This window comes from Chelon labrosus (assembly GCF_963514085.1).
Source record: "Chelon labrosus genome assembly, chromosome: 22".
NCBI lineage: Eukaryota > Metazoa > Chordata > Actinopteri > Mugiliformes > Mugilidae > Chelon > Chelon labrosus.
In genome coordinates, this window is record NC_140355.1 from 10081159 (window position 1) to 10109086 (window position 27928).

General features: G+C 40.5%; 1 protein-coding gene across 1 annotated transcript; it reads left to right on the forward strand.

Moving 5' to 3' along the window:
* Window positions 1-4177: 4177 nt before the first annotated feature.
* Window positions 4178-27508, forward strand: atp2a2b (ATPase sarcoplasmic/endoplasmic reticulum Ca2+ transporting 2b). Its single transcript, XM_084572186.1, has 23 exons — window positions 4178-5044; window positions 5369-5386; window positions 5507-5589; window positions 8331-8435; window positions 9809-9947; window positions 16882-16962; window positions 17740-17825; window positions 18131-18286; window positions 18408-18549; window positions 18806-18972; window positions 20994-21082; window positions 21219-21321; window positions 21418-21549; window positions 21655-21774; window positions 22244-22462; window positions 22577-22700; window positions 22830-23041; window positions 23221-23441; window positions 23531-23733; window positions 23938-24023; window positions 24119-24252; window positions 24376-24493; window positions 25746-27508. The coding sequence occupies exons 1-23, from the start codon at window positions 4927-4929 to the stop codon at window positions 26016-26018; spliced, it is 3129 nt and encodes a 1042-aa protein (XP_084428312.1). The 5' UTR covers window positions 4178-4926; the 3' UTR covers window positions 26019-27508.
* The last annotated feature ends 420 nt before the right edge of the window (window positions 27509-27928 follow it).

The following is a 27928-nucleotide window of genomic DNA, read 5'->3' on the forward strand; positions in this document are numbered from 1 at the left end:
ACGGTTCTCGGGCATCCAGGTCATGGTATATCTAAAGAGCGTTTAAAAAAGGCAGCTGGACTTCAGTTGTAAGGGGCTGGTGGGTTGTTGAGGTTTAAATAGGAACATCTGTGCGTATACCCATCAGAAACTTGCTTGACTTGACACCGCTAGTTTCCATTAACAGCTCGATACGTTGGAGGACCATTATCAGTCAGAGGCTCCAGCCTCAAGGTGTGAAAGGGGTTGAAACTTTTTAGTGATAGAAGTTAGGACTGTATTGTAAATTGATGGCAGATTATATCTCAGTCCACCACCTCTGATTCCTCATTGCACTGAACGGCATACACTACATTACTCCGTTTTTGCCTCTGTGTTTTGTCTTTGGGGTAGACAAGTTTTTGCTTAAGTGTATTACCGGGTTTGAAATAAACTGGAATGCGGTGTTTCTCTGAAAATTCTCTTGAGTTTTTCCGTTACACCAGCCACGTAGGGGATGACAGTGTTCTTCCTTTCGTTGTTCTCCTCGTCTGGTACAGTAGTATCAGCAATGATCACAGTCCAGTTGTTTCCTCACTGGGAGGCGTTGTAGAGTCGTATGGCCTGAGGGACAAACGACCTCCTCAGCCCGTCCGTGGAGCAGGGCAGAGACAGAAGTTTGTCACTGCACAAGCTTCTCTGCCTGACTATGGTGTCGTGTAGAGGGTGGTGGACATTATTCTCAATGGTACAAATTTTGTTCAAGGTCCTTGCATCTGCCACTGATGTCAGGGACTCCAACTCTGCCCCTACCACAGAGCCTGGTCTCTTGATGGTTACAGGCTGCAGGTGGGGCCTGGGCCTCTGGAAATCCACTACCATCTCCTTGGTTTTAGCTGTATTGATTGAAAGGTAAGTTGCTCTGCACCATAAGACAGCCATAAGTTTTTCATCAGATTGTTGTACTTGTTTTCTTGTTCACCCGTGACACACCCCACAATTCCACCTCCTGTGTCCTGATTTTAACCCAGGTGTCATCAGCATACCTGAACCAGTGGGTGGGGGTGGTTCATGTGAAGGAGTTCTCTACCTCCTCCATATAGAGATTGGCCACTATCGGTGACACCGGTGACCCCATCACACAGCCGTGTTTTGCCTGTAGAATCCTCCCTTGTGATTTCTTTATGATTTCTATTTGGGGAAATCTACAATTTATTGTGTTCAAATAGAACATGTTCTTGTTCCTGTCGCTGATTGTGTCAAAGGTTTTACAAAGACCTCTCCTTTGCTCAGATCACCATTTTCCAGATTTCCCATTAACACAGCACACACTGTAGGCAGGCTGATATGTATAAACCAAATACGCTGCGTATACTGTAGAACAAGCCATTCTTTATAAAGAAGTCCGACTATATTAATGCACTCTCGCTACTCATTATAATGTGCCCTGACTCATGTAACTGTTACACATGTGGATAAACACAAAAGGCAGCAAACAGGTTTTGCACTTCAAGGTCAGAGAGGTGTTTATGCCTTTCTCAAGGACACCACAGTAAGATTTCCAAGAAGCCGAATTAACTGTCTCTTCACACTTTTTCATAGCACCTTATAAGGTGATCAACTCATTTTCTGCTCAGAACTTAATGCCAAACATAGGCATGCTGTGGGAAAAGGGCCTTGCTTTCCACAATCCCATATCACACAAGACACGTGCCTGTTTTTCCAACAAACGCAGCTCTTACTGGATGCTCTGATCCTCAGCGTTTAACACTGATTTGACATGCTGCCGATAAGGTTTTACTTAATGAAGCAGCCCGGAGTGTTTTTTGGATGCATTATCATGGCTTAAAATTATGACACTGTCAAACAGGGGCATGACTCAGTACTAAATCCTAACATTAAAAACTTAAAATGAGTAGTAGTCATTTCAAAATATATTTTAGCATTTTCAGATGTCATACCAACATGACATAAGGTAAATCAGAATATGCATATATAATTGCAAACAACCATGCATTTTGTTATTGGACAAGAAAACCTTATATGACATGCTAATTACATTGTTTGTGAATTAGCATTGAAGTTCATCCATCCCCTGGAGTCAGACAAAAACAAAGCAGCAATTGTTCTTATCCTCTGTGTCCTCAGACGCTTCATCTGAAGAAAGGGGAACCACCAATCTGATGATAAAAGGATTCTCCAGTCTCCAAAGAGACTCGGTTGGCCCTCACAGCCTGTAACTAAACAAACAGTGAAAAGAGACCTAAGCAGTTCACACCCACACTCACCTGCCCCCCCCCCCCCCCCCCCCCCCCCCCCTCCACTGGTAACACATGATGTGTACTTACTGGAATATGGCTGAAGCAAATTCTGGACTGAAATTCACACACACACAAAAAAAAAAAAAAAGAGAGAAGCTATCCTCATTGTCTGCAAAAAAACATCAACAGCTTTAACACTGCTATCTGAGTTGTATAAGATGTTGATAAAAGCAGACATCCCATACTGTATCTGTTAAACGTGAAGATAATTAAATGTGCTGTATCGGACAGCCACTCTTACTCAGTGCATGTCTAAAGAATAATAACGGAAGTCAGACTTTAAAGGACCACATGGTCTCTTAAAGTTTTACATTTTGACAACTAAAGCCTATTAATTATAGATGCTTTGTCAGTCTGCCAAGTGATAACTGTCCATCCTTCTACAGCTTGAGATACTGTGATCAGTTTTTAGCTCTGTGTGAAATAGACCGGGCTGCTAAGTGTATATTCAGACAGTTTATTTTTAGAAGTTCATGGTACTATAGTGACAGCTTAATCTTGATCTTGACCATGCCACTTTCTTGTGGTTGAAGTCACTTTAGGTATCCACAGTACCTGCTGTAACGTAAGTTCATTTCACAGTGTTCTGCAGTTAGTTTTTTTTCTTTATGTCATAGAAGACAAACAATTACAGTTTTACTATGTGCATTCAAACACATGTGAGTGTGCTGAGAAGAGAGACAATTGCACACACAAATGCTAACAATGACGAAGGTGGTTTCTGGTTTGAGGAAAGCAGTCTTATTAAAGTCTTGTGATCATAGGCCTATTTGTTGCATTTTTTTTATAATTAATTAAGTCAAGCTATTTGTTGAATATGAAGTATTCAAGGTCAAATGCAGATCAAACTGTAGTTTATTATGTAGTCGTAAACTTAGACAAAGTCTGTGACAGTCTGGAAGTCATTCGCTGGACTTTATTCTTCGGTTTTATCTCGGTCTGTTGTGTGTCTGAATAGCTGATTGACAGAAGATCTTTCTTTTTATCAGGCAATCTCAGCTTCACAGATTTAGCCTTTCTTTTTCACTCAAACAAGAAACCTCGCTGTGGCAACGCACATTAATCTCTGTGGCTGAAAATAACTTGTCTTCCAGATAGACAGCAGATACTGAAGTCTGCAAACCATTTCACACAGCCACTTGACTGTCTTCGGGGGATTTAGATTTTAGCAGCTTTAAGTAGTCTTTTCTAAACCAGTTCCCCTCTGCAAAAAAAACCTTAAGACGTGTCACTGCCCAAAAACTGGGCTGTATAGTCTCAATTCAAAGACAGCTTGTAGGACTACTTTTAATACTTTCTGGCAGTATAATACAATGCCAGAGTGCAAAAGAAAATGCCGTCTGTGTTATATCACTTGTAAGGTTGCTCTGTCATTCAAACAAAGACAGATTTTTCTCAGACAAATCAAACCACAGCAACAGATACTAGATAATAAAATATACACTGGATGAGTTGAAAACACAACTGTGGTTTTGATAGAATCTAGAAAGAGGAATCTCTTTCTGTTCTTGTGAACCATTCAAATTACCAGCTGCGCTACACTGCAATTTTAAGAAGTGAAAATGTCAGAGGTTTGCATGAAAATTTATCACAAGATAAATTCTAACAGGAACCACACTGGGCAAATTCCGGGATCGTTTTCAAACCCTCCATGTCTGACCATGCAATCTCGTTATATGATACTTGTATAATATAATAACAAATAAAGGCTCTATATCTATCTCTTTATCTTTATTCGATATATTTATGTGAAGAGAAAAAAAAATAGGTCAACCATTAACAATGAATATTCTGAATCAGTCCCTGGTAAGCCTGTTCATTCTTTGTTTTCCCTAAAAAAATTCGTTTTAATCCGAAAAATTATATAAAATAAATATTACATGCATATTTTGATATATATCATTACCATTGCTCAAAATAATGACACCGTGATATGACAGTATTTTGTTATTTGAAAATATAACGTAAATGCTGTCTGTTTGGGCTCTATGGCTCCATGCAAATACACAGAGAGAGAGAGAGAGAGAAGGAGAGAGAGAGAGAGAGAATGACTTCCGGTATCTTCAACCAATGAGCTGATTCCACATGCGGACACTGAACACCGCATTCGACGAAGAAACGCGATTGGTGCCGATCAGGACGCTGGTGATTCCGCAACACACACGCAGAGCGAGCGAAGGGAGCCGAGGTGCAACTTAACCACATGTCTAAATCATCCATTTGGACAGAATACCGTCGGGTTCGCAGTTTTTAAAAACGAGGGGACGGCATTACCGACAGCCAGTTGAGACTGCGGTGAAGTGTGGCGCTTATTTCCTTCAAGGTCCCACGAGAAAGCTAGCGGAGCACAGCCGGCGAATTCAAGCTGAGCCAAAAGGAGCAAAAGAACAGTTAGCTAGCGTTAGCCTGTTAGCTACCCGTTAGCTCGGCAACCGCTAATTCGTCCACTCGCCGTACACCTGCGCGCAGCGCTGTCCTGTGTTATAGCCGGTAACAGTGAACACCTTGGGGTTCCCGTGGCCTTCCGCCGTAATATCCCCCAACGTTTTAGTTTTAAATAACACGGCGACACTGAGGGAAGAGAGGACCGTGACAGGCAGAGGTCGGGACCAGCGGAACAAGCGGTGTCCTCAAGTGGCCGTTCACCATGGACAACGCACACACAAAGACCGTTGAAGAAGTTTACACCTTCTTTGACGTGAATGAGAGCACGGGTCTGAGTTTAGAGGAGGTGAAGAGAAAGCGGGAACGATATGGACCAAACGGTAAGGAGCTGTTTTACATGGGTTTGTTCCTAAAACAAGTAGCTCTTTTCCCGGTTCCATGTATGGCCCGTGGCTCCAGGTTTGTACCAGGCGAACGAAAAGGGAAGCTGGTTGACGTCACGAGCTGTATGTTGAAATACCGGCAAGCATCAGTTTTCTAGCCGGGCGATTACACTCGTCATCCTCTTTTGTGCAGTGAATCGGTGTATATGTGCTTCAGTGCTGCTACAGCAACATGCTATAATTGTACATGAAGTAGCTGCTGACGTTACTTAACTGCATGTCCGTCTCTTTTGTCTGCGGCCTGAATGGGGTGATCTGCAGAACTGCCAGCCGAGGAGGGTGAGTGGACAACTGTTTATTCAAGCAATGAGTCACCTGTATGTGTTTTGAATTTCTTAATCCTGGCTTCGCAGTGAAAGTGAAGTGCTGACATCCATACCTTTTTGTTTTGTTTTCTAGGTAAGTCCCTTTGGGAACTGGTGGTTGAACAGTTTGAAGATTTGCTTGTGAGGATCCTTTTACTTGCTGCCTGCATATCCTTCGTAAGTATAACACACACACAATGTTCAGTGTTTATACAACCAGTAATAACCAGGTTGAGATGACATGGTGAAACAAGTTCACTAGCTCTTATGTGACCTGTGTGCAGTCAGGCGCCTTTTTTCTATGTTATGGAAATATCGAGAATAATCTGTGAACAGGTTGTTGAGTTCAATACTCAAGATAAAGTAGAGTGTAGATGGTATTTTATTGCCAGAGGGTAATTCAGCTCTCAAATACATGTAACTTCTTACTTTTCTTCAAATCTGAATATTTAGTGTCAAGGACAAAATAAAATGGATAAGCTTGGCATACTGTCAGTGAGTGTGTTAATATCTCCCACCATCTTTCAGTGATGAGTTCACTAGGGTTATTTTCTCAGTACAGCTCTGTCGGCCTACACATTGTATATAGTCATTTTCTGATTGAGTCTGTGCAGATCACAGCTTTGAAAGAAGGCTGTTCAAAGTGGAAAAGAAAGGCGCCCAGAATGTGTCTGGCGACACAACCCAGATGAACTTTTTTTTTCACAGTTCTGTTTTAAGGTGTCATAACATCAGTGCAAACCTTGCTTTTCCTACTGAAGCAAATCATAAATCACTGCAGCCTCTTGGAGCATGTTGTTTTATAAAGATTTTGTTAACACGACAATAGTTAGGAGCGATGACATGGAGGTAATCTGGTAATGGATTGCTGTCACTATTGGTTTCCTGAAGTAATTTGATTGCGATTCACAAAAACATGGATTGCTTTCGAGACGTTTCATCTTTGAAAGAATTTTGCTTAATTATGAAAGAGATTTTCAAAGTATTTTCAAACTATTGGTGACATTGGTTTTGGAGATTTCCACAATATTTTACCTTTAGTTGGCATATAGCTTTGCTTTTGCCACACATTAGCTTTGAGGCCCAACAATGCTCTCAAAGTTGAAGCTACTTCATGTTTTGGATCTCCCTCACACATCGACTAATCTCGTTGCGTTGTCTCTTGAGACTGCGGCTAGTTTTCTAACAGTAGGATGTCAGATGTGGCATATGTTTTAAAATTGATCCAAGGATTTTATAAATTGATATTGGAGCTTTCAAAGATCACTTTTAATTGGAAAAATCTATTTTTTTTCTTAAACCCATAGTCCCATAGCCTATGTTATGTCCATTTAATAACATATGCTATGGGATTGGGAATGTTTGATGATTATGCTATATGTCTACTGAGCAGCCGCATGTTACGTGTTTGGCTGTTAAAGAGTGAAAGCAACAGACACCTTCAGAAGCCGGCATGCCTCTCCAGCAATTCAATTTCACGGCGCTAACATGTTGCTATGCTAAAACTATAACTGAAGGCCTCTACATTACTTGTTAGGTATTTATGGTGTCATTATGAATCCAACATGACTGATCCGTTAATGGCCAGACATAACTTACGGTACTCATGTTCTCGTCACCAGTGAGTGGCAATTCCTAGCATAGTGTTTGTGCGCTACAGTGGTAGGATCACTATCCCGTGGTCCTGTTTCTACTCTAAGATTGGCTGTTTGCCCACCGGCCCCAAATATCATCAGTCACCAAGGCATGTTGACAACAGCCAGCTAGGCTTACAAAGCTCTTAAATCATCAGCTGTATTACACAGTGTGCTCTTAAACACACCACACATGCAGACACATTTCCGTTTATTTCAATATGGCCAAATGTGAAGAGGTTTGACAGCAAAGTTAAAGGCAAAACATTTACTAGACTTCATATTTAGACTTTCGACATAACTGACATTATTTGCACAGTATTGAAACTGATGTTTGATTGTCCATGCCTAAATAGGTTAGAGTAGGAGAAAAGGGGGGCAGTTGGCATCTCATTTGACACACTTCACTCCTGGCACAGATTCTAAAAGAGGAGAAAGTGGTTACTACACTCGAACACGCTTGGCCCAGTTTCTAAGAAGCTGGCTTAAATTTCTTTTCTTAAACTTTTTATCATGAATTATTCAATGTTGATGTTTAAATCCTCATTATTCCAAATATGTTTAAGTCAAAGTGGGGTTCTGGCACAGCTTCACAAACTTTAAAGGTGTACGGAAAAGAGAGTGGGAGGAAATTCCTAAACAAATGGGACAGTTACCATTGTGCATAAAGTTGTTAGAAAGACCTCAATGGCATCAATGTGTTAGTAAAATAGCCACACAGTGGAATTAGAGCCCTCTTAAGCTCTTACTGTTTTCACATAGTTTGTTTATTGTAAATAGAAACCGCTGTTTTGGCAAAGAATCATTAAGCCATTTAATCATTTAATCAATTTCATAATATTTTCAATATGAAAAAGCACGAGGGATATAAAATGAGATGAGGCCGGAGACGAGCTACAAATGCTTGGAAATTAGTCGACTTAATAGATAATCAGCTGAGAATAGCTTCGACCTTTCCACCTCCTGTTTGTTCCATTCACGCAGTGGCAGGCCACGCTGATGTTTTCTGTTGCGTATTGTGGTGGTGTGTGTGGCTAATGAGTTGGGTTCCTTGGAAACGAATCAGCACATTTTCAAAGATGAGCCTGTGCGTTTGGTTTTGGCAAAAAATAATGGTGCTTTACCGTATGTGTAATATTATCTACAACAAAGAAGCCACAGTTACGATGCCACCAAATTTAATGTTGTGTAAACACCCTTAGACATGCAGTATTCATTTCTGTTTGTTTTGGGGGTGCAGCTAATAATGTATATTGCCGTTAATTTGTCTTTTTTTGTATGCAGGTTCTGGCCTGGTTTGAAGAAGGAGAAGAAACGGTCACAGCCTTCGTGGAGCCTTTTGTTATCCTACTTATTCTCATAGCAAACGCCATTGTAGGAGTCTGGCAGGTAAACACGCGATTCAGATGCCAATTGATATTGTTATGGGTCATTAAAACTTGTTCTGTTGCTCTGTATGCTCTATATCCCTGCTCCATATGACCCCCCCTTCCACACACACCTTTTATTACCTCGTATTAATTACTGAGACATCTTTAAATTAGATTAGATTTATGTCTGCTGTTAGCTTTATTGTAAGATGTAAGCAGATGCTTATTGAAGTGGGAAAAATCTTGCCTTATCAGACAAGATGTTTCACTGTTGTATTCATATCATATTTATTTTCACAACACATGTTTATACAGATCTAAAAAACAAGCTGGTTCGGCCTGGAACCATAAATTGTGGTTAATATGTGGATTAACCTCTCCCCAGACATCAGGGATGAAAGATCAGACAGGCTTCTGCAAGTCTAGTTCTCTTACTCATACTGTTGGCCTGATTAAAACAGCATGTGTGGTTGTTAAATCTGTGAGGGGGTAAATATCTTCTATCTAAATCATACCATAGCATAATATAGGATAGTTCGAAGAAGACGTGTGGTATTTTAGTTGGATCTCTGGATTGTGAAGTAAATGCTTGTTGAGGGTCCTGCGTAAATGTGTCGTTGCCTTTGTTTATGCATACAAAGCCACTATAAATGGTGTAGAGGGGGGAGGAGGCTGTATCTGCTGCTTTGTTTTTCGTCCTACCTGTTGTGAAGGTTGGGAACTCTTCTACTGAATTCAAAACAGGTCTAATTTTGTTTGCCTTTTTATGGGTTTCTTTAATCGTGTGAAATCTCACCTTTGCTGGCAGCCATTTTAAGATCTTTGTGTCCCAGTTGCCTGCCCTTACAAAGGCTATGATTTCCTGGGATTGTGTACCCTGTCTTGCCATGCCTATACAAACACTGACTGAATTTAAAACTACCAAAACTGTAACCTTTCGGACAGACAAGGAAATGTAACAGAAAGTAGAAGTGAGCTGCTGTATGAAAAGAACTGAGCAAGCATGGCAAGAACATTTTCGTTTCAGAATGACACTACAGTCTTAAAATTAGGGGCACAATATTTGTGGTAAAGAATAATCTCATTTAGAGAGGGCACCTCTAAGGTGTATTGTTTTTAGTCTGAAAATCAAACCATGTAACTACTTACTTCAACCTTTTACAGCACACCCCAGTGTTTACATAATTCTGCTCCACTGCCTTTCCTAGTTTGCTGTTCATGGGCACTATAGCTCTTATTTGTCCGTTTGGATTACATAATGATAACTCCAGTCCAACCCATAATAGTGTTACACTGACGTACATGTCCATTTTTCTGTGAATTTATTTGTTGTTAGTCTGAAACCTCGCTTGTTATTTTTTTTAAACGTGGTTTCCTGTTTCTACCATTAAGGAACGAAATGCAGAAAATGCCATCGAAGCGCTTAAGGAGTATGAGCCGGAGATGGGCAAGGTGTACCGAAAGGACAGGAAGAGTGTCCAGAGAATCAAGGCCAAGGATATTGTACCTGGGGACATTGTGGAGGTGGCAGGTAAGGAGAAAAACCTACACTTACAGGACATACTTTAATACACTTCTGTGTTCTTTGTTGCTTATAAATTAAAAAAGCAGAATATACTTGATATGATGAAAATTCTTGAATCACTCTTTTTGTCGCTTGCTTTGACGTTGCCATGCAACATGTGTAGAGGAGGCAAGATGTTTGATGCATAATGCGAAGTAACAACATCAAATATGTCAGATTAATTCTTGTTGGCTACTTGTGAGTCTCTGCAATGCTTTGATGCTGTGATGCTGATATTTCATATCAACAGATTAAAGGGTGGTTAATGGCTGTAATTCAGCGAAGAGATGCTCTTGTTGACCATAGAGAATGTACACAGACACACAGCTAATCCTACTTCCTTTTCATTCATCTTCACTGTTTTAGAATAAAGGTAGTATAAAGTAAAGCTGTTATGTAATACAAGAGTGGAGATCCAGTCTGTTTCTGGACATTTCTTGGCTAACCTCAACTCGGACAGGGCCACATATGTTTATGCGTTTTACGTCACTGCTCTGCCTTTCGGCTGTTTTCTGTGTTTTCTTACTGAGGCTTCATCTTGGCCTCTTTTTTTTTTTCTCTTCTCTAAAGCTTCCTTTCATCTTTCTTGGGTTGGATTGTTTCAGTCCTGTTAATTATGTATTTTTCCATTCGGAATTTATTTTCTTTAAAAGAAATCTTGGTGGTGTAAGGTCGCAGAAAATATTTGTGTATAGCCTTGACAAGAGCTAAATTAAGTGATTATTTTTCAAGGATAAAAGCAGGATTGATTTGTTATGTTATTTTGTGTAAAAAAACAAAAAAAAAACTTTTATTTTTAAATGAAAATAAGGCAACAGTGGGGGCAAAAATCAACACTTAAATAATTGCCTGGCATGACATCATGGCTTATAGTGACAGAGGCTGCAGCACAGCTAATAAAATTTCAGCTTATATATATATATATATATATATATTTTTTTTTTTTTCCTAAAATTGAATCTTAGCTGTCTCCAAAAAATGACAAGGAGTGACGGATTAAAGCTTTTCTCGAACGAGAGATGGAATTGTATGGCCAGTGTCCAATTCCTGCTTGCTGATTACTGAAAGTGGTTGGCCCTGCTGAACCTCTGACTGCTTCACAAGTTCCAAACACATCAATGTCTGGAAGCATAACAGAACTATAGATAAAACAAAGTGTAATTACTCCTAACTGCCTAACGTGACAAAGCGGTTTCTGCAGCATGGTATAATTGTGATGCAACTAATGGAGCCGCTTTGTGTTTAAGAAAATATGTCAAATCTCTTTATTAATAGAATTAGTGCTAGGTTGTTAGAGGCTTTCTGGTAGAGTTGTTCTGATGTGCATAGCAAGCCCTCCAGTACTGGCTACAAGGCGGGATTGGATATTTGCCAGTAGGCCAGTCTTTGCACTGATTTGATGCTATTTTTATCCACTCTCAAATATCGCCAGATGTTTTGACATTTTGATCATTCTGGCTATCTGTAGGCTGCTGTTTTGGAGGGGTGATGAAGGTTTGATTTCCTGTAGTCTAACACTGCCTTTTGCAATCAAACTTAATTTAACCTGATTAGTTTGTGAGAGCTATATCTCAAGCTACTGTTCTTTTTCTAACACCACCTTTATAATTCTTTATTTTTACAGTAGATCTCAACATGAGCCGCTGCTACATTAATCCAAGTGAAACCACTGTTAGTGAACCATGTTCAGGATCAAGTTAATTAACAGATTTAAGTTGCACATTATGGATCAAGTTATATTAGGGGAAGGAAGGTACACTATTTAAAAATGAAAGCCCCTAATGGTGATCCTATCCCAACTATTAAAAACCATTTAAACAGTATATGGTACTTAAAATAAGAGCATGCGTTTTGTGTCAGTCCAACAATAATGCGCATATTGGATTTAGTGACAAATAGTAGCCAGCCTGTGCAGTTCATCTACAGGAATACTAGACAAATTCTGTTGAGACGCAGCTTTCTGTGGACACATGTAATGAAGATTAAAAAAGTATCGGCGAATAAATCTAATTTATGGTACACAGTTGACTTTCAATCTAACTTTGCTAGCTAGCGCTTATAAAGTTAAGCTACTTTACGTTACATCTGGAGTAGTTTCTTTCGCATTTTGACCAAATCTCTTTAAACAATTTTAAATCTCCATGGTCTAAAAAATCAAGAGCACAAACATAAGGTATTAAAAAGTAACAGTAATGATTTTTTTTAATTTTTATTATTATTAATGAACAACGCAAATAGCGTCACATGCTCGGTGAGTTGTCGGTGCCGTTTCTTCGATCAGGAGAAAATTCATTACAGCAGAGCAGGTGAGCGACTAGTGTGTGTGTTGGAGTGGGGAGGTCTGCAGGGAGGCGGCTTTGGGAGGGTGCTTTCGGGAGCAATAAGGAAAATAACCCAAGCACAACGTTGTTTGAAATATGCAAAAATATTTCCGATTCTTTATTAGACCATGGTGGAGTAAATTACACCCTGGCGGGCTGCCATAGTATTAACACTGTATGGGAAGCACTGGTGCTCGTGTTTCTATTAGCAGCGTTTAGGAGACCAGCTAGTGAGTGTTATGCTGGCTCATGATGTACGAGTGCCATGCCAGGCTGCAAAGTATCCTGTTAGACCAAGCGTACAGTTTATATCCTTCAAGTACTGTTTTTGTCGTCACAGTCTCAGATGCTTTGTCAGAGCAATTGTTGTGAAGTGGTTACTTGAAGTCTGGTTTTTGAGTGTGTGAACTACTGCAGTTGTGCGTCTTTCTCTGTGTTGAGAACATACTTGTCTAGTCCTGTCTTTGTATACACAGTGAAGGTTATTCCCATTCGCTCTCTCCCTGTCAGAAAACAGTATATGTTTCTGCCTTGCATAAGCATTAGCCATGTCCTAGAAGACATTGAGGTTCAGAGGACATGTTCTGATAGCGAGGACGTGTTTAGTGTTTTGGCTGTTTTGTTTTTGCAGTACAAAATTGGTACCACTGACCACAGTTACAGTGACACACCTACCTACTTTTACATCAGTGGTATAGAGCTGAGCTGCCAGCTTAATGGAAAAATGTCCACGTAGCACAGCCACCATTCAGTGAAGATATTTTAGATGAACGTCAATATGAATTCAAACATTTGAATTACAGCAATGCAATGCTGCTTCTGAAGATTTTGAGTGAGCGCAGAAAAGAGAGCTTTTTTACTCTAGACTGGTTTCACGTTTACGGTCACAGATGCATGCAGCTTGGGGTTAGATGCCACAGTGTCATCATAGCCCACATAGACATTTTCAGTGTTTTGAAAGTAAACAAAAAAATTCTAGTTTAATGTGATTTTGTGTGTATTTCTTTCTTTGACGTCACATTTGAATAGCTCTTACTAACGTGACACAGTCCTGTAAGGCAGTTATATTAGATGTACCCCTTACATCAACATGAAATCTTCGTAACTGCTTCTTTTCATTTCCTTGTCTGAAAGCTGAATGTCAGAAATTGTTGCTTTAGTCATTTACAAGGGCCATGATATGACAGACAGGAATCGAGGCAAACCTCTGTGTGCCTTGAATTTGCTTACAGAGGTCTAAAGGTGCGATTTCACTTCTGAAATGTGAATTCACAAAGGGTTCTTATCTCACCCGGTTATTTTCAGTTTCACCTCAAGTTTTGTATCGCATATATCATATTGACTTACTCTTCCTTAGTTGAGCCATTTACACTCACTTTGGTCTCTTGACTGTCGAAGTTTTCATTAAAATCCCTTAGAGAGTCTCCTGGGTTTGTTCACTGCCAGCAGTCTATTTTGGCTTGCTTTTGTTTCACATATTTGGACATTTAAGATTGATCACCTTTGTGCTTTCTGACTTATAGTTTTATTCTAAACAGTCTGCGCACAGTGATCACCATTAATGCTGTTCTACCCTGGGGAAGAGACAGCAAGGCAGGATGTAACTTGTAGAAAGGATACAGATTCACTTCGATAAATAATTTGTGCTCCAGATGGCCACATGGCCAGATTTCCTCGTTTGTGTTTAAGAGCGTAGGATAGTCTGCCTATTGTCATCACTCTAGCCATTTGTCCTTTACTGCTTTGCTGTTCAACATCATTCCTCTCCCTCTCATATGTTCAAGGTATTATGGTAACACACTAAAACTTTACTTGGATTGCGCAGTGTCATATGTGTTTGTGTATGTTAAGATTTTGTCTTGTGATTCTCCCCATTCATAAGAAGACTAGAGGACTTCCTGGAGGGCTGTTGGGACTACTGATGGGTCCCAGAAGGCTGCTAGCCTACGTGTTAACACACCAGAGAGGCTTAGCCACTGGGACAGAAAATATACAACCCCTTAAGGCCTCTAAACCTTCACTGGACCCCCCATGATGAATGGTTGGGTGACGCTGAGTGAATTGGGTGGTGCTGACTTCTCAAACACTGTTATAGTGACTCTCTTATGTAAGTCACATTTCCTGAGATTACTCCTCAGAGTCCAAGCTTTCACTCAAATGGGGCAGGGGTTTGTGTCCTGTTTAGTGTAAGGTGGGAAAAGGAGTGATACAGACCCTGGAAAGACAGCTTCAGTCTTAACAGAGTGATGGAGAGTTATCAGTTAAGTGTATGCAGCCTGACATTTGTCCCTCACTCAGGGGAACAGATAACGCAGATAAAGTCCTTTGTTAACAAGGGACCGGGAAAGGTCGTTATCCCAGAGGCTGTTCACTTTTTCCCATAAAAAAAAAAAGAGCTAAAAAGAGCGTTGTGTGAGATCAAAGGAAAGATAACGTCACTCGAACTCAAACAGCTGCCAGTTTTTGTGTCAGTGCCAAAGAGTTATGTCGTAAATAATTACCATCAAGTTTTATAAAACTTGAAACAACATTAATAAACTGATACAATAATACCAGGAGAAGAAGGTTGTCTGTCATGATACTGAACATGATATACTCTACATGCACATTAATATCACTAACAAACCTATGTTTGTCATTAATTCATTTTCTTTTAAAAAGTTTTTTAAAGTCTTCTTCCTTCCAAACTTTCTCATATCCTGTTAAAGTGGGTTACTCTCCTTGATGTGACTTTATTCCCACTGTAAACCAATGGGTAAAAAATAGCAGGGGTTTCGCTATTACTCCGAGGTTGGAGGTTTTCTAATTAGTGCCTTTTTGTACTAACCTTCCCTCAAGGCTTTGAGTCTTTAATATTTCCGGTGACTGCAGTTCCTCAATTCCTTGGTGTCCTTCCTGATACTGGGCTGGTTCATCTCCGCCACTATCTCCTGTCTGTTAAGGGGGATCTAGTCTGAAGGCAGGCAGGTGATGATGAAGTGTTTTTACTGTCTGTACTCAGCTGAAGGACCAAATTTGGTAGTGCAGCTGGTTCAGTCCACTAGCATTATCACTCACCATAACTCGGCATTACTACGTGTTGCAGTAAAAAGATTTTTGAATTAATGGTACAGTGCTGTTTATTTAATTGGTTACTCGAGTAGAGTTTGCTCTCTTCAGGCCTGACGGCTAAAATCTGTCACAAACACATGAGAATGGTCAGAATGAATGAACTGTCTGTACACAAGCACACGTCATACTGTTTCTATTTCAGCCCACATGACATTGTGCGGGTTCTCCTTGCTTAAAAAGTTTTTTATCATTTCCCCTCCCCCCAAATCCCGCAGCATGTTTTCAGCCGATCAAAAATAGTTTTCCCATTTTTGGACGTGCGTTTTGCAAGACTCATCTAATCCCTCTTCCCATTCTTTCTTCTCCTCCATCCCTTTTCTCTTCCTCTCTACTCAGAAGGGCACTGCAGAGGCCCAAGGGTTGGTTTACATGTCTGTCACCACTCTCCTGTCCACAAAGGATCTCTTAATAGCTTCTGGGTCATTGCTTTTACCTTCTCCCTTTCAAACTGTGCGGTTTCTTACTGTAAGCTGAAAGTAAGATGTCTCAGTTGTATTCTGGCATTTTCCACTATGCCTTCCATATTTAGAATTTCATTAAAATGTCAGGAATCAATATTGGCTGCTATAGGGACCCATAACTGTCTCATAGTCTTGTTGTGATAGTTTCTTACAGGGGACAGGCTTATATTAATATATTACCTGACAAAGAGTTTGAGGGACACTCTGAAGTACACATTTCACATTATTATTATGGATTTGACCTTCTTAAATGTTAAATATTGCATGTTTAGGTTTCTAGTCCCGTCCCAAAGTGACGGAAAATGCAAAGAAAAATATCACTTGAAAGCAGATAATGTATCTGCTTGCAGAACAAGTGAAAACTTGAAATACCCTTTTTTTTTCCCTTCCCACAAAGCTGAAAGGTTCATTTATCAGCACTTTTATCTGTGCAAGTTGGTCCCAGCTGCACATGAATCCAGTCAAACTGTTCCTACCCTTTTAGGCAAAGCTAATAAATGTCCGTAGCTTTGATGGTACTTACTGGCTGTATACAGAGAAAACAATTTGGTGTGTATTTACATTTTGCATTTATTTTACAAGGGATTACTAAAGCCCCTTGTTAGTGGAAAGTATGACCAGCAATCTATTTTCAGGAGATAAGTGGAACATTAATCTTTTTTGAACGCTTGACTCTCCCCGAGCCTCTCCAGCAAAAAACTTCAGTTTGAGTTTATTTTATTGCTCTCAAGGAGTACGAATTGGGATGACACAGATTTTATATCCAAGTGTTTAGTGTCTGTGTGAAGTGATTTGTGTTTGTTTATCGCTTTTTCTCTTTTTATGAGTAGATATCTTGATACATGCCTTATTCACAAGGCACAATACATCAAATTTGCAGCACATTTACTTTCATAACTTATTTTATTCAAAATATCCATCCAGCTGTTGCCAACACAGTTCACAGTTGTATTTAAATTGTTAAGAGGTACTTAAGTGTGTCCTGTGCTTTGTTGTTTCTGTTCACAGTTGGCGATAAAGTTCCTGCAGACATCAGGCTGACTTCTATCAAGTCAACTACACTCAGAGTAGACCAGTCAATTCTCACAGGTAAAGCCATTTCAAAGCTGTTTTCATCAGTGTTAGCTCTTGTGTCCTCAACCCTGACGTGTATCGTGTGCTTACAGAGTACCAAACATCTGTATTTTTAAGCATATCTTACTTTATTTCCTTCTTTTGCTAACTACTTTTTATGCCTCCATTTGCACTTGTCTGGTCTCTTTTGAATAAGCCAGATACATTACAAGAAGAAAAGGCAAATTCTTTCATTCCCAGTAGTCATCTTTTCTCACTTAATACCAAAACATCAAGAAATAAGAGTGAAACTGATGAAATATGAATGAATCAGTAGATTGGTAATCGGACAATGCAGTAGATGGGAAAGATTAGAATAGGAGGACACTGAAGGATGGTTAATGTACAAGAGAGGAGGTTTATGTGAATCATGTCTTTAAATCTCCTGTCTTGTTCTGCTGCCTTAATTGGTAGCAAATTCCATGGGATATTTTAGTGTTTGAGCTATTTTTCCTCCTCTCTTCCCTTCCCCATTCATGGCCATACCGTCTGTCAAATGCTCCCTGCCTTACTCCATCAGAAGCGTGCAGTCCTCATACAGCTGATTACACACACAGCGTAAGCACACAAACCTGGATGAAGGGTTTGAAAGACAGTGGCAGCGCAGCATTTGATAATCGTCAAGCCTGCTCAGTCAGCTGCAAAGTGTTTTCCACGCATATCAGCCCAAACTGTCAACAAACTATCACTTCATGCTCTGCTATGTAGAACCCTTCTCGTTCTCTCCTTCTCATTTGCTGTCTTTTCCTGCAGGAGAGTCTGTGTCTGTGATCAAACACACAGACCCGGTGCCCGACCCACGTGCTGTCAACCAGGACAAGAAGAACATGCTCTTTTCTGTGAGTCACTCTGAAAACCATTTAAGGCTATTCAGTTTTACTTTACAGTTGGTCTTAAACTCTATCCATTTTTTTCTGTATGCTTTAAAATGTTGAATTATCAATGTCTTTACTTGTGTATCTGTTTGGAAGAATTTCCAAAGGATTATATTTGCTTCCATTGAAAACCTCTGCATGTTCATTCATGTAAAATTACTTAAGTGACTCTTTTACATCCTTCTTGTAAAACTAGTTTTACCCCTTTAGCAGAATCTTGGTGCTTAATGTTTTTAGTCATGTCTTTTTTTTTCCCCACTACTCCACAGGGTACCAACATTGCAGCTGGTAAAGCCATTGGTGTGGTGGTGGCCACAGGTGGCAACACAGAGATTGGCAAAATCCGGGATGAAATGGCATCAACAGAGCAGGAGCGCACACCACTGCAGCAGAAGCTGGATGAATTTGGGCAGCAACTATCCAAGGTCATTTAAGTTATACATTACATTAGTGCTGTTTGCATTAAATGTGCATAAAGTAATGAGCTGTAACTTATTAATTAATTAATTTCATGCATGATTAATTTAAACTGATATATAATTTAAGGTTATTACACTAATCTGCATTGCTGTGTGGATCATCAATATTGGACACTTCAACGATCCTGTCCATGGAGGGTCCTGGATCAGAGGCGCCGTCTATTACTTCAAGATTGCAGTGGCTCTGGCAGTTGCTGCAATTCCTGAGGGTAAGCCGGAGAGTTACTCAGTCATGTCCTTGACGCGCTTGTCAGTCTGCAAGGGTCCAATGGAAAATCCTCCAATGGGCTGTTTTTTTTTTTTTCAGTACATCATGGTAAAATGACAAAGAAGGACAAGATGGTGTCTCCATTACTGGAGTAAATAATGTCAATGGCACTCGGTTTCTTTCTGGAATTGTTCATCCTACCATAAGTCTGAAGAATCCTCTTTTCCCTTGTTGGTCCTGTTTCTGCTGCTGCCTAGGTCTGCCTGCTGTCATCACTACCTGCCTGGCGTTAGGAACACGCCGCATGGCCAAGAAGAATGCCATCGTCCGCAGTTTGCCTTCTGTGGAGACCCTTGGCTGCACATCTGTCATCTGCTCTGACAAGACTGGCACACTGACCACAAATCAGATGTCCGTGTGCAGGGTAAGAGAGCAGCGAAACCACTTACAGTGTTTTATTACTAGCCTTCTTCACATGCGTAAATGTAAATGACATCTAAAGTGAGTGAAATCGGGTTCTCTGGCTTCCTCCCTTGATCGGTTGGTGCTTCTAAATTGGGTGGAGGTGTGCATATGAGTATGAATGGTTGTCGTAGCCCTGTGATAGACTGACGACCTGTCAGGGGTGTACCCCGCGCCTTGCCTAAAGACGGCTTAGAAAGGTCCCAGCCCCCCTCAACCCTCTGTGGATAAGGGGCATAGCTAATGGATGGACCTTTAGAATTGGTACAGAAATTCTTCCTGTTGGTTAAGGAGCTATTTTATAATGCAAAGTATTCTTAACCCCTTCCACACAAAAAAAAATGCTTGCTGCTGCTTGTGTATTTCCTGCCTCAAATGTTTCAGAGTGAGACGGAACATATGAATATCAAAATAGATTTCTTCCTTCCCGTAAATGTCTGGGGAACTCTTTTTACATTAATATTATTATTATAACTGCCGTCATAGTTGATATGACTTGGTAGCCGCCCACTTCTTATCACCAAAGAGTTTTTTTTTTTTTTTGATCGTGATCTCTTGTCACAATATCACTGCTGATCTTTTCCTGTGTGTACTTCCATTCATTTGTAACTCTCAAACTGAACCCAGCAATTAGTGCTAATTCTAATATCCAAAATCTAGAGTACATCATACATGTTATGTCGGCACTGTGTGTCACAGAGGCCATATATGGATGTTTACATCATCTTAGGTCAATGGTGCATTTAGTTTTGATTTATCTTGCCCTGAATTTTTCTTATGATGAATGGCAAATATTAAATAATGGATTAGACTGTGCACAAGCAGATATTCAGAAATCCGTGTTTATGTATTTACACTGCGTGCGTTATATGTTTTCTGTTTACTTTCCATTGTAACAAACAAATTATGAATTTCTCTCTCCTCTTTCACCCCTCAGTCTTTATCATGGTTTTCCATCAGCTCCCACCCTCCTTTCAAGCAGCATGCTGATCAGTATGCAGTAGTTAGTCAGTTGCAGCAAAACCAGTAGTTGCATAACTGACCTTGTGTCTCCTTTTGCTGTCTCTCTATCTATCCAAGCCTTGATCATCCCGCACAATTTTCTGAGAGTGAAAGCTATGTTGAGAAGACCTTTAAATGAGATACAGTAGAATGTGTCTAATGTATTTGAAGCAGCATCTGCAGCATCCGAGTCTTCCCTGTCCAAATAGGGCATTGCTAAAATTAGTTGCCCCAGGTGGCTGAATGTTTCTGTTCAGCTCAGTTTCTTACTTGCTCCTGTGTTTTGGGTAAGACCGCCACTGCTTTTTGCAGCCTTGCTGATGCTTGAGGGGAGTGCAGCTAGAATGTTAGCTCATCGTTTTATTCAGATACGTTTCTATTTTCATCCCTCTTGCATCTCTGTTCCACCCCTATTTTGGGCAAAGGGGATGCATTAGTCTTAAGCATGTATTATGTATGAATAACTGCATACGTTAGACACTGTTTCAGACTTATACCATCTGTTTTTCCCTCGCATGTTATGCTTAATCTTAGTTGTTAGTAATCAGTTTGTTTTTAAAGCCTTCAATAAACATGAAAATAGTACTTCCACCTCGAGTGATTAATTTTCTAGAGTGATCACATTCGTGTGACATGACTGCACACAGAGAAATTCTGTGCTTGCAAGGTGACATTTATGAACACTCCCCACTACAGTGCTCAGTGTCTGCTTTGACTCAGTGTTTCATTATTATACCCTGTTCTATGTTAAGAGTCGACTTGTGTGTGATTTTATGTTAATTGTACTTTGCCGCCACCTGCTGGATGCACCAACTTCACGCTTAGACACACGAACAATAATTTAATGGAAACGTCATTTAACACATGCCACCAAATATATTAATTAAGCCAGAGCTGTGTTACAAGACATTTCCCCCCAGGTAACAGGTGTGTTGAGCATCAAATACTTACAGTTTGTCTTTACAATTTTTGTGTTTCTAGATGTTTATCATTGATCGAGTTGAGCGTGATCAATGCTCGTTAAAGGAATTCACTGTCACTGGCTCCACCTATGCTCCAGATGGAGAAGTGTGAGTATTCACTTTCTTACTGTGTGTGATAAAATCAAAGCAAAGTAGAGGCATTCATGAGGAGATCCAGCATGTTACTGTCTATTTTTTTTCTATGAAAACTGCACACTTGACTCTAGTTCTTTCTGTGGTTCAGGTTCCATGATGGAAAACCAGTCAAATGTTCCCAGTATGATGCCTTGGTGGAGCTGGCCTCTATCTGTGCTCTCTGTAATGATTCCTCACTGGACTACAATGAGGTTAGTAGTGTTAAATGGTGATTATGTCTTCAGTGCCAGCTGTTTTAGGTTACATTTTCTCATGTTTGACCTTATCACTTGTCTGCGTTTGTCCAGACCAAAGGTGTCTATGAAAAGGTGGGCGAGGCCACTGAAACGGCTCTCACATGCCTGGTGGAGAAGATGAACGTGTTCGATACAGACGTGAAAGGCCTCTCCAAGATCGAGCGAGCCAATGCCTGTAATTCTGTACGCAACCTTAAAATTTTCCAAGTGAAAAACTTGCAATACAGTTATATTTTTAAGTTACTTTGAACTTAAATACTTACACACTTTGTTTTATCATATGTTTAGGTGATCAAGCAGCTGATGAAGAAAGAGTTTACACTGGAATTTTCCAGAGACAGGAAATCTATGTCTGTGTACTGCACTCCTAATAAAGCACGCTCCTTTGTTGGCAAGATGTTTGTAAAGGTAAGAACTGCTCACACTGCCTGTAGAGTTTGAGGATGACACTAGCTATGTATGAATCACCCATTTTGAGTGATCACTCATCATAAACTAGCTTGAAGTGATTTTAACCTCCTTTTTAATAAAGAGAAACACCTTGTACGAATAAGTTCTGACTTGACCAACATTAACTCATCTGACTGATAAGCTGTTTAAGCTAGAGGAGAATAGAAGAGTCTCTCCCTTGTCTACAGCACCTCGTGATGTCATGTCCTTGCTGTGTGCATGACAATTATTGCATTTCTTTGTCTTCTTCTTGGCCAACACTAGCTGACATGAAAGTAGAACAACTTTCCCAAACCTGAAAACCTCCAATTTGCATCCTCTTCTTCTTTATTTAAATAGTTCTTTTCAAGGCAAAGTTACAGTGTTTGGTATTAATCAAAGTCTTTGCTTGTTCCTCTTGTTTAATGTTGGTCTTTTCTGGTTACAGGGTGCCCCAGAGGGAGTGATTGACAGGTGCACACATGTCCGTGTTGGCAATAACAAGGTGCCCATGACCCCTGGCATCAAGGAAAAGCTAATGTCTGTGATCAGAGAGTATGGAACTGGCAGAGACACCCTGCGCTGTCTGGCTCTGGCCACACGGGATAACCCCATGAACAAAGATGATCTGGCGTTGGAGGACTCCACTCGCTTTGTTGAGTATGAGGTAAGAGCTGAAACAGATGGATACACTCACTGGATTCTCCTCAAGCTAAGCCAGGTTCTTTAATCTGCTGTGGTTTTTGATCACTTGCATTTTCTATTTTACTTTGTCTTCCAGACTGACCTTACATTTGTGGGCTGTGTGGGAATGCTGGATCCTCCCAGGGCAGAGGTGGCTGCCTCTATTAGGCTCTGTCGTCTTGCAGGCATCAGAGTAATTATGATCACTGGAGACAACAAAGGTATGTAGAGACAGTTTCATCTGAGAAATAAAACTGGCACGAATCATTCTAACTTTTATTCATTTATTCTTTCTCAATGAAAAAATTGGCTTTTTTTAAATTTCAGTATACTTGAATTTCATATTTTAGGGACGGCGGTGGCTATTTGCAGACGTATTGGTATTTTTGGAGAGGATGATGACGTTTCCAGCATGGCTTACACTGGCCGAGAGTTTGATGATCTGTCACCAGCTGTGCAAAGGGATGCTGTGGTTAAGGCCCGCTGCTTTGCTCGTGTTGAGCCTTCGCATAAATCCAAGATCGTTGAGTATCTGCAGTCCTATGATGAGATTACTGCTATGGTAAGAAAAAAATGCATGCCTTTCATCCTGCATAATAACATCTAAAAGCAACCTTTACCGTATACAACATAAGTGAACTTTGTTTTTAAGTTTAGATAAAATTAAAGGTGGATAGTTTATCACATTGTTGTTGTAAAACATTGATTGACTTCATGTCCTGTGTTTCATTCTCGCCTCAGACTGGTGATGGAGTAAACGACGCCCCCGCTCTAAAGAAGGCTGAGATCGGCATTGCCATGGGCTCAGGCACTGCTGTGGCCAAGACGGCCTCTGAGATGGTGCTGGCTGACGACAACTTTTCCACCATTGTAGCTGCTGTGGAGGAAGGCAGAGCCATTTATAATAACATGAAGCAGTTCATCAGATACCTCATCTCTTCAAACGTGGGCGAAGTTGTCTGGTACGTACAACTGGTTTATACAAACACACACTTCGCCCCTTCAGCACTAACTTTTATAATAACCATTGGCATGCTTCTTGTGTGTGTAGCATCTTCCTGACAGCAGCTCTAGGGTTCCCTGAAGCTCTCATCCCTGTTCAGCTGCTGTGGGTCAACTTGGTGACCGATGGTCTGCCTGCCACAGCTTTGGGCTTCAACCCACCAGACTTGGACATCATGAACAAGCCTCCTCGCAATGCTCGTGAGCCCCTCATCTCAGGATGGCTCTTCTTCAGATACCTAGCCATTGGATGTAAGTTGGAATATATGTTGACAGAGTGGGTGTACCGGTAGGTCCACTCGTGACATATGTTTGGGTGATGCTACCGAATCATTACAAAAGCTAGCATTACACGGCTAATGTTGTTGAAATCGGCTTTGTCTTTTAAAATGCTCACATATTACTCGATTGATTAGGGGTAATTTATGAATGGCATGTTTTTGGTCATGTCACAAGGTTATGTTGGTGCTGCTACTGTTGGTGCTGCTGCTTGGTGGTTCGTTGCTGCTGAGGATGGACCAAGGATCACCTTTTACCAGCTGGTAGAGCTTGATAACTTCATTATTTTAATTCAGTACACAGAATAAATTCTCCTGCTTTTAGCTTTAATTGTTTTTTTTCCTCCCTCCTCTTATAGAGCCATTTCCTGCAGTGTGGTCCAGAAAATCCAGACTTCCAGGATATGGACTGTAAGGTGTTTGAGTCCCCGTACCCTATGACCATGGCTCTGTCAGTGCTGGTCACCATTGAGATGTGCAATGCCCTCAACAGGTTAGTTTACAGCATCACCCCAGACCTTGTGTTCTATGTGGGGGGGATAATATCACATCAGGGTTCTGACTCTGATGTCTGTTTGCGACTTCTTAACAAACATGTTTGTTTGTTGTTTCTCAGTGTGTCAGAAAACCAGTCCCTGCTGAGGATGCCTCCCTGGGAGAACGTGTGGCTGCTGGGAGCCATCTGCCTTTCCATGTCCCTTCACTTCCTCATCCTCTACGTGGAGCCTCTTCCAGTAAGAAACATTTTTTTAGTGTTTCATTTAAGCATTCATACGGGTGCGTTGGTGTGTTGGCATCGTTCTTTAACGACACTGCTGAAATGCTACTCGACGGTGTCATTTATATTTATATGCTATGTTGCGTTTATTTCCCACAGGCAACTAGAACAAAGTAACTTCTGTATGAACTAATAAATACCGAACAAACACTGAAATCACTGCAATGAAGAAAAGAGAGAAGATGCCAGAGTAGATGTGTACGAACGTTTAAGCTACTGAGGGAGAATCTTATGTGCTTGCTTGGCCTCTGAGACGTGAACGAGAAAATGCATTTTGGACCAATATCCTAAAACTAAAGATGTTTCCTCTTTTGAGAACAACAACGTACATATTTTAGTCAGAGTAGACAAATGGTTTAAGTTGAGATAATCCTTTAATTTATCCCACAGTGGGGATAGGAAGCCGTATATGTCAAACTGGAAAGCCCATCCTTGATCAGAGGAGGTGGACTGAGACACTGCATATCAGCCACTTAAAGCACAGTCCTAACATTGTTCCCCAGAAGGTCTCATCTCCATTCACACCTTGACTCTGGATTTTCTGGCCACTAATGTGTTGTTGGAGAACCATTAATTGAGAAAAACAACAAATTCCTTGAGTTGCAGATGAATATCTGCTTAATGGAAGTGTGCTCCACCCGTCGTTGTCCGTAATAAACACCTGAACTTACCATGAGTTTTAACAGCTGAAGAAGCAGCTTGAGTGTTTTGCCAAACATCTTCAAGAACACTCAGTCCATTTGCCTTTGTTTCAACTTTGTTTTTGGATATATTACGACCTTAGCCTGGATGCAAAGCATGACTTAGCCTGCCCACAAGATTTTTGAGGTGGAAAGTTGGTCTGGAGTCACTCTGTAAGGAGCTGCCAGGCCCAATATTTTCTAGGAGGGCTTTATGCGGTGATGGACAGAAGAGTAATTGCAACATAGTTGGCTCTGATTAATGGTAGGGCTATCCTAATTGTGTGCAGAGGCATTTCTTTCTGCATCAGTTAAAACACCTTATAATGAAATCCAAAAGGTGTTTTACCAGACTCGTAGTCTGGTAAGTAGTGAGTTGGTTGTGCTAGGCTACCATGACCTGGATGACTGAGAACTTTCACAGGCATATTTCATGTCTTGTGTTGCTATGATGATAGATTTATGGGGAAATGCTAGTGTGACAGCAGCTGACCTGCAGTTTCACTCATCTTTTGTGTTTCCTTTCAGATCATCTTCCAGATCACCCCTCTGAATCTGACACAGTGGCTGATGGTGCTTAAGATCTCGCTGCCCGTCATTCTCCTGGACGAATTTCTCAAGTTTGCTGCCAGGAACTACCTGGAGCCTGGTAAAGAGCTGGAGAAGCCTGGCGGCTCCAAATGCTGCCCCCTGTCTGCATGTATGGAGGGCATCTCCTGGCCCTTCGTGGCCGTTGCCCTCCCCTTGGTCCTCTGGATCTACAGCACCGACACTAACATGGCCGACATGTTCTGGTCCTGACTGACTTGAGCACAACCTCGATATTTTGTTTTCTCCCCATTCCCCACCCACTGCCATCACTTCCCTCTTTCCTCTCCTCCTTCCCTCTCTCTATCTCTCTCTCTCTCTGCCTTCCTAAATGTGCATAGCTAGCGTGTGTGCGCGTTTGTAGAGTTAGTGTGTGTGCTTGTGCGTGCCTACTGCGTGCGTACGAGAAGGACCAACTTTAACACATGAAACGTAACGAATAATATAAGATGTTAACATTGAGATGCTGCCTGTTTTCAGTTGGGTTAGGACTTGTGAATGGGTGAGGCTTTAAATGTGAGTGTTAGAAGACCATCACTCCCATAGCTGTGGATTTTGTTGCTGGTTTGAAAGAAAATATACTGTTGCCAGTTCTTTTTTTCTGTTAATGTCAATATTGCCTTTAAGGTTTATATTTTTAATGATGTTGGGAATATCCTATGTCACTACAATAACAACAGCAAAATTGTTCTGTTCAGCTTCCCTCTTGATGAGTCGATCAAGTAAATTTAAGATATTGAAAAATCATTTGATCTGTACAGAGATTGAACACTATTTTATGCAACTTTTTTTTAAGGCTTTGTAAATTGTTTGACCAGCGTGGCTTAGACATACCGCCTTCATTTATTTTCTAATGTTTACCATTGTGTCTTCAGTATAAACTCAGAACTCTTACAGAGAGGACAAGCTCCATGTGGCAGACAAGGACGGGGAAAAGGTTTGGGATGCTCAGCTTAAACAAAAGAGAGATAAAAAAAAAACAAAAAAAAATCATGAAAAGCAAAAGCCGCATGTCCTGTGACCAAGCATGAACTGTATGTGGTTTCTCATTTCTAATTTAATTGTATATGTGCCCCATGTTAAGAGCGTAAATTAACTTCCTGGATGTTTTTTTTTTTGTGCTGTTTTGATTGAGAATAAGTCAATTTTTCTGCACTGGGCAGAGCACAGCTACCTCAATATGATAAAAGATTTCGTTTGCTCATCTCTGGATGCTCCTCAACAGTCTTGCTAAAGCGTAACATCTGAGGTGTGCCCCCCTATTTGCTTGTGCAGAAAATGAAGAACAAAATCTTCCTCGCCCCTCTTAACATTTTTAAGGATATATTTTGTTTGTACTGATTTGTGACATTCATTAACTTTATTTGTGTTTTGCTCTGGAGACAGAACTGGGTGGGGATGCTGTAATTACCATCTCCATGGCGTTTGATTCAAAGGACAGTAACATTAAAATTTATGGGGAAAAAAAACAAAATACTAATACAGCAAATACTCCAAATGAAGTTGAATTACAAATAAAACCCCAAAATGTTTTTTTGTTTTTTTACTTCATGGAAAAATACACTCATGAACCCTTTGAATCAAGTGTTTTCTGTCTTTATTTAATACACTTGAGGCCCGTGGTTATAGACATGATTCATATCCAGTGTTTTTTGGGTTTTGTTTTTGTATGTTCATATAATACTTGAATACAGATCATTTCAGACATACGAATGCTTTGATTTTCTTCATACCATGGCAGGCAGGAGGTGATCGTGTGTATATTTGACTCTTTCAGGCTTAATGATCTAGTTTGTGTTTCATAAACCATAACAATAGTGTATACATGTTGGATTAGAGCCTAGCCGCGTCAACCTTAAGCATCATTGCGTGTTGGATATTTCCATGTGAGGAAAGCCTCATCTAAAGCATGCTTTCTGGGTAGAAGCCTGGGTTTGTTCGCACGGTGTGTTTGTGTTCCCCCCCTTTAACAACTGTGTGCTTCTCTTCCTCAATGCCTTCCATTGGCTCCCCTGTCACTAGAGTGAGTATTCTTTTATTTTATTACTAAATACTACAGACGAATTTATTAAACAAGAAGACGAGCTTAGTTTTAGAGAAATACTCTGAAATTTGCCAGTAAA

Coding starts and splice junctions, on each gene's coding strand:
- atp2a2b (XM_084572186.1), top strand. CDS start 4,927: ATGGACAACGCACACACAAAGACCGTTGAAGAAGTTTACACCTTCTTT. Junction 5,590..8,330: donor TTGCTGCCTGCATATCCTTC/GTAAGTATAACA, acceptor TTTTGTATGCAG/GTTCTGGCCTGGTTTGAAGA. Junction 18,287..18,407: donor TTGGGCAGCAACTATCCAAG/GTCATTTAAGTT, acceptor ATATAATTTAAG/GTTATTACACTAATCTGCAT.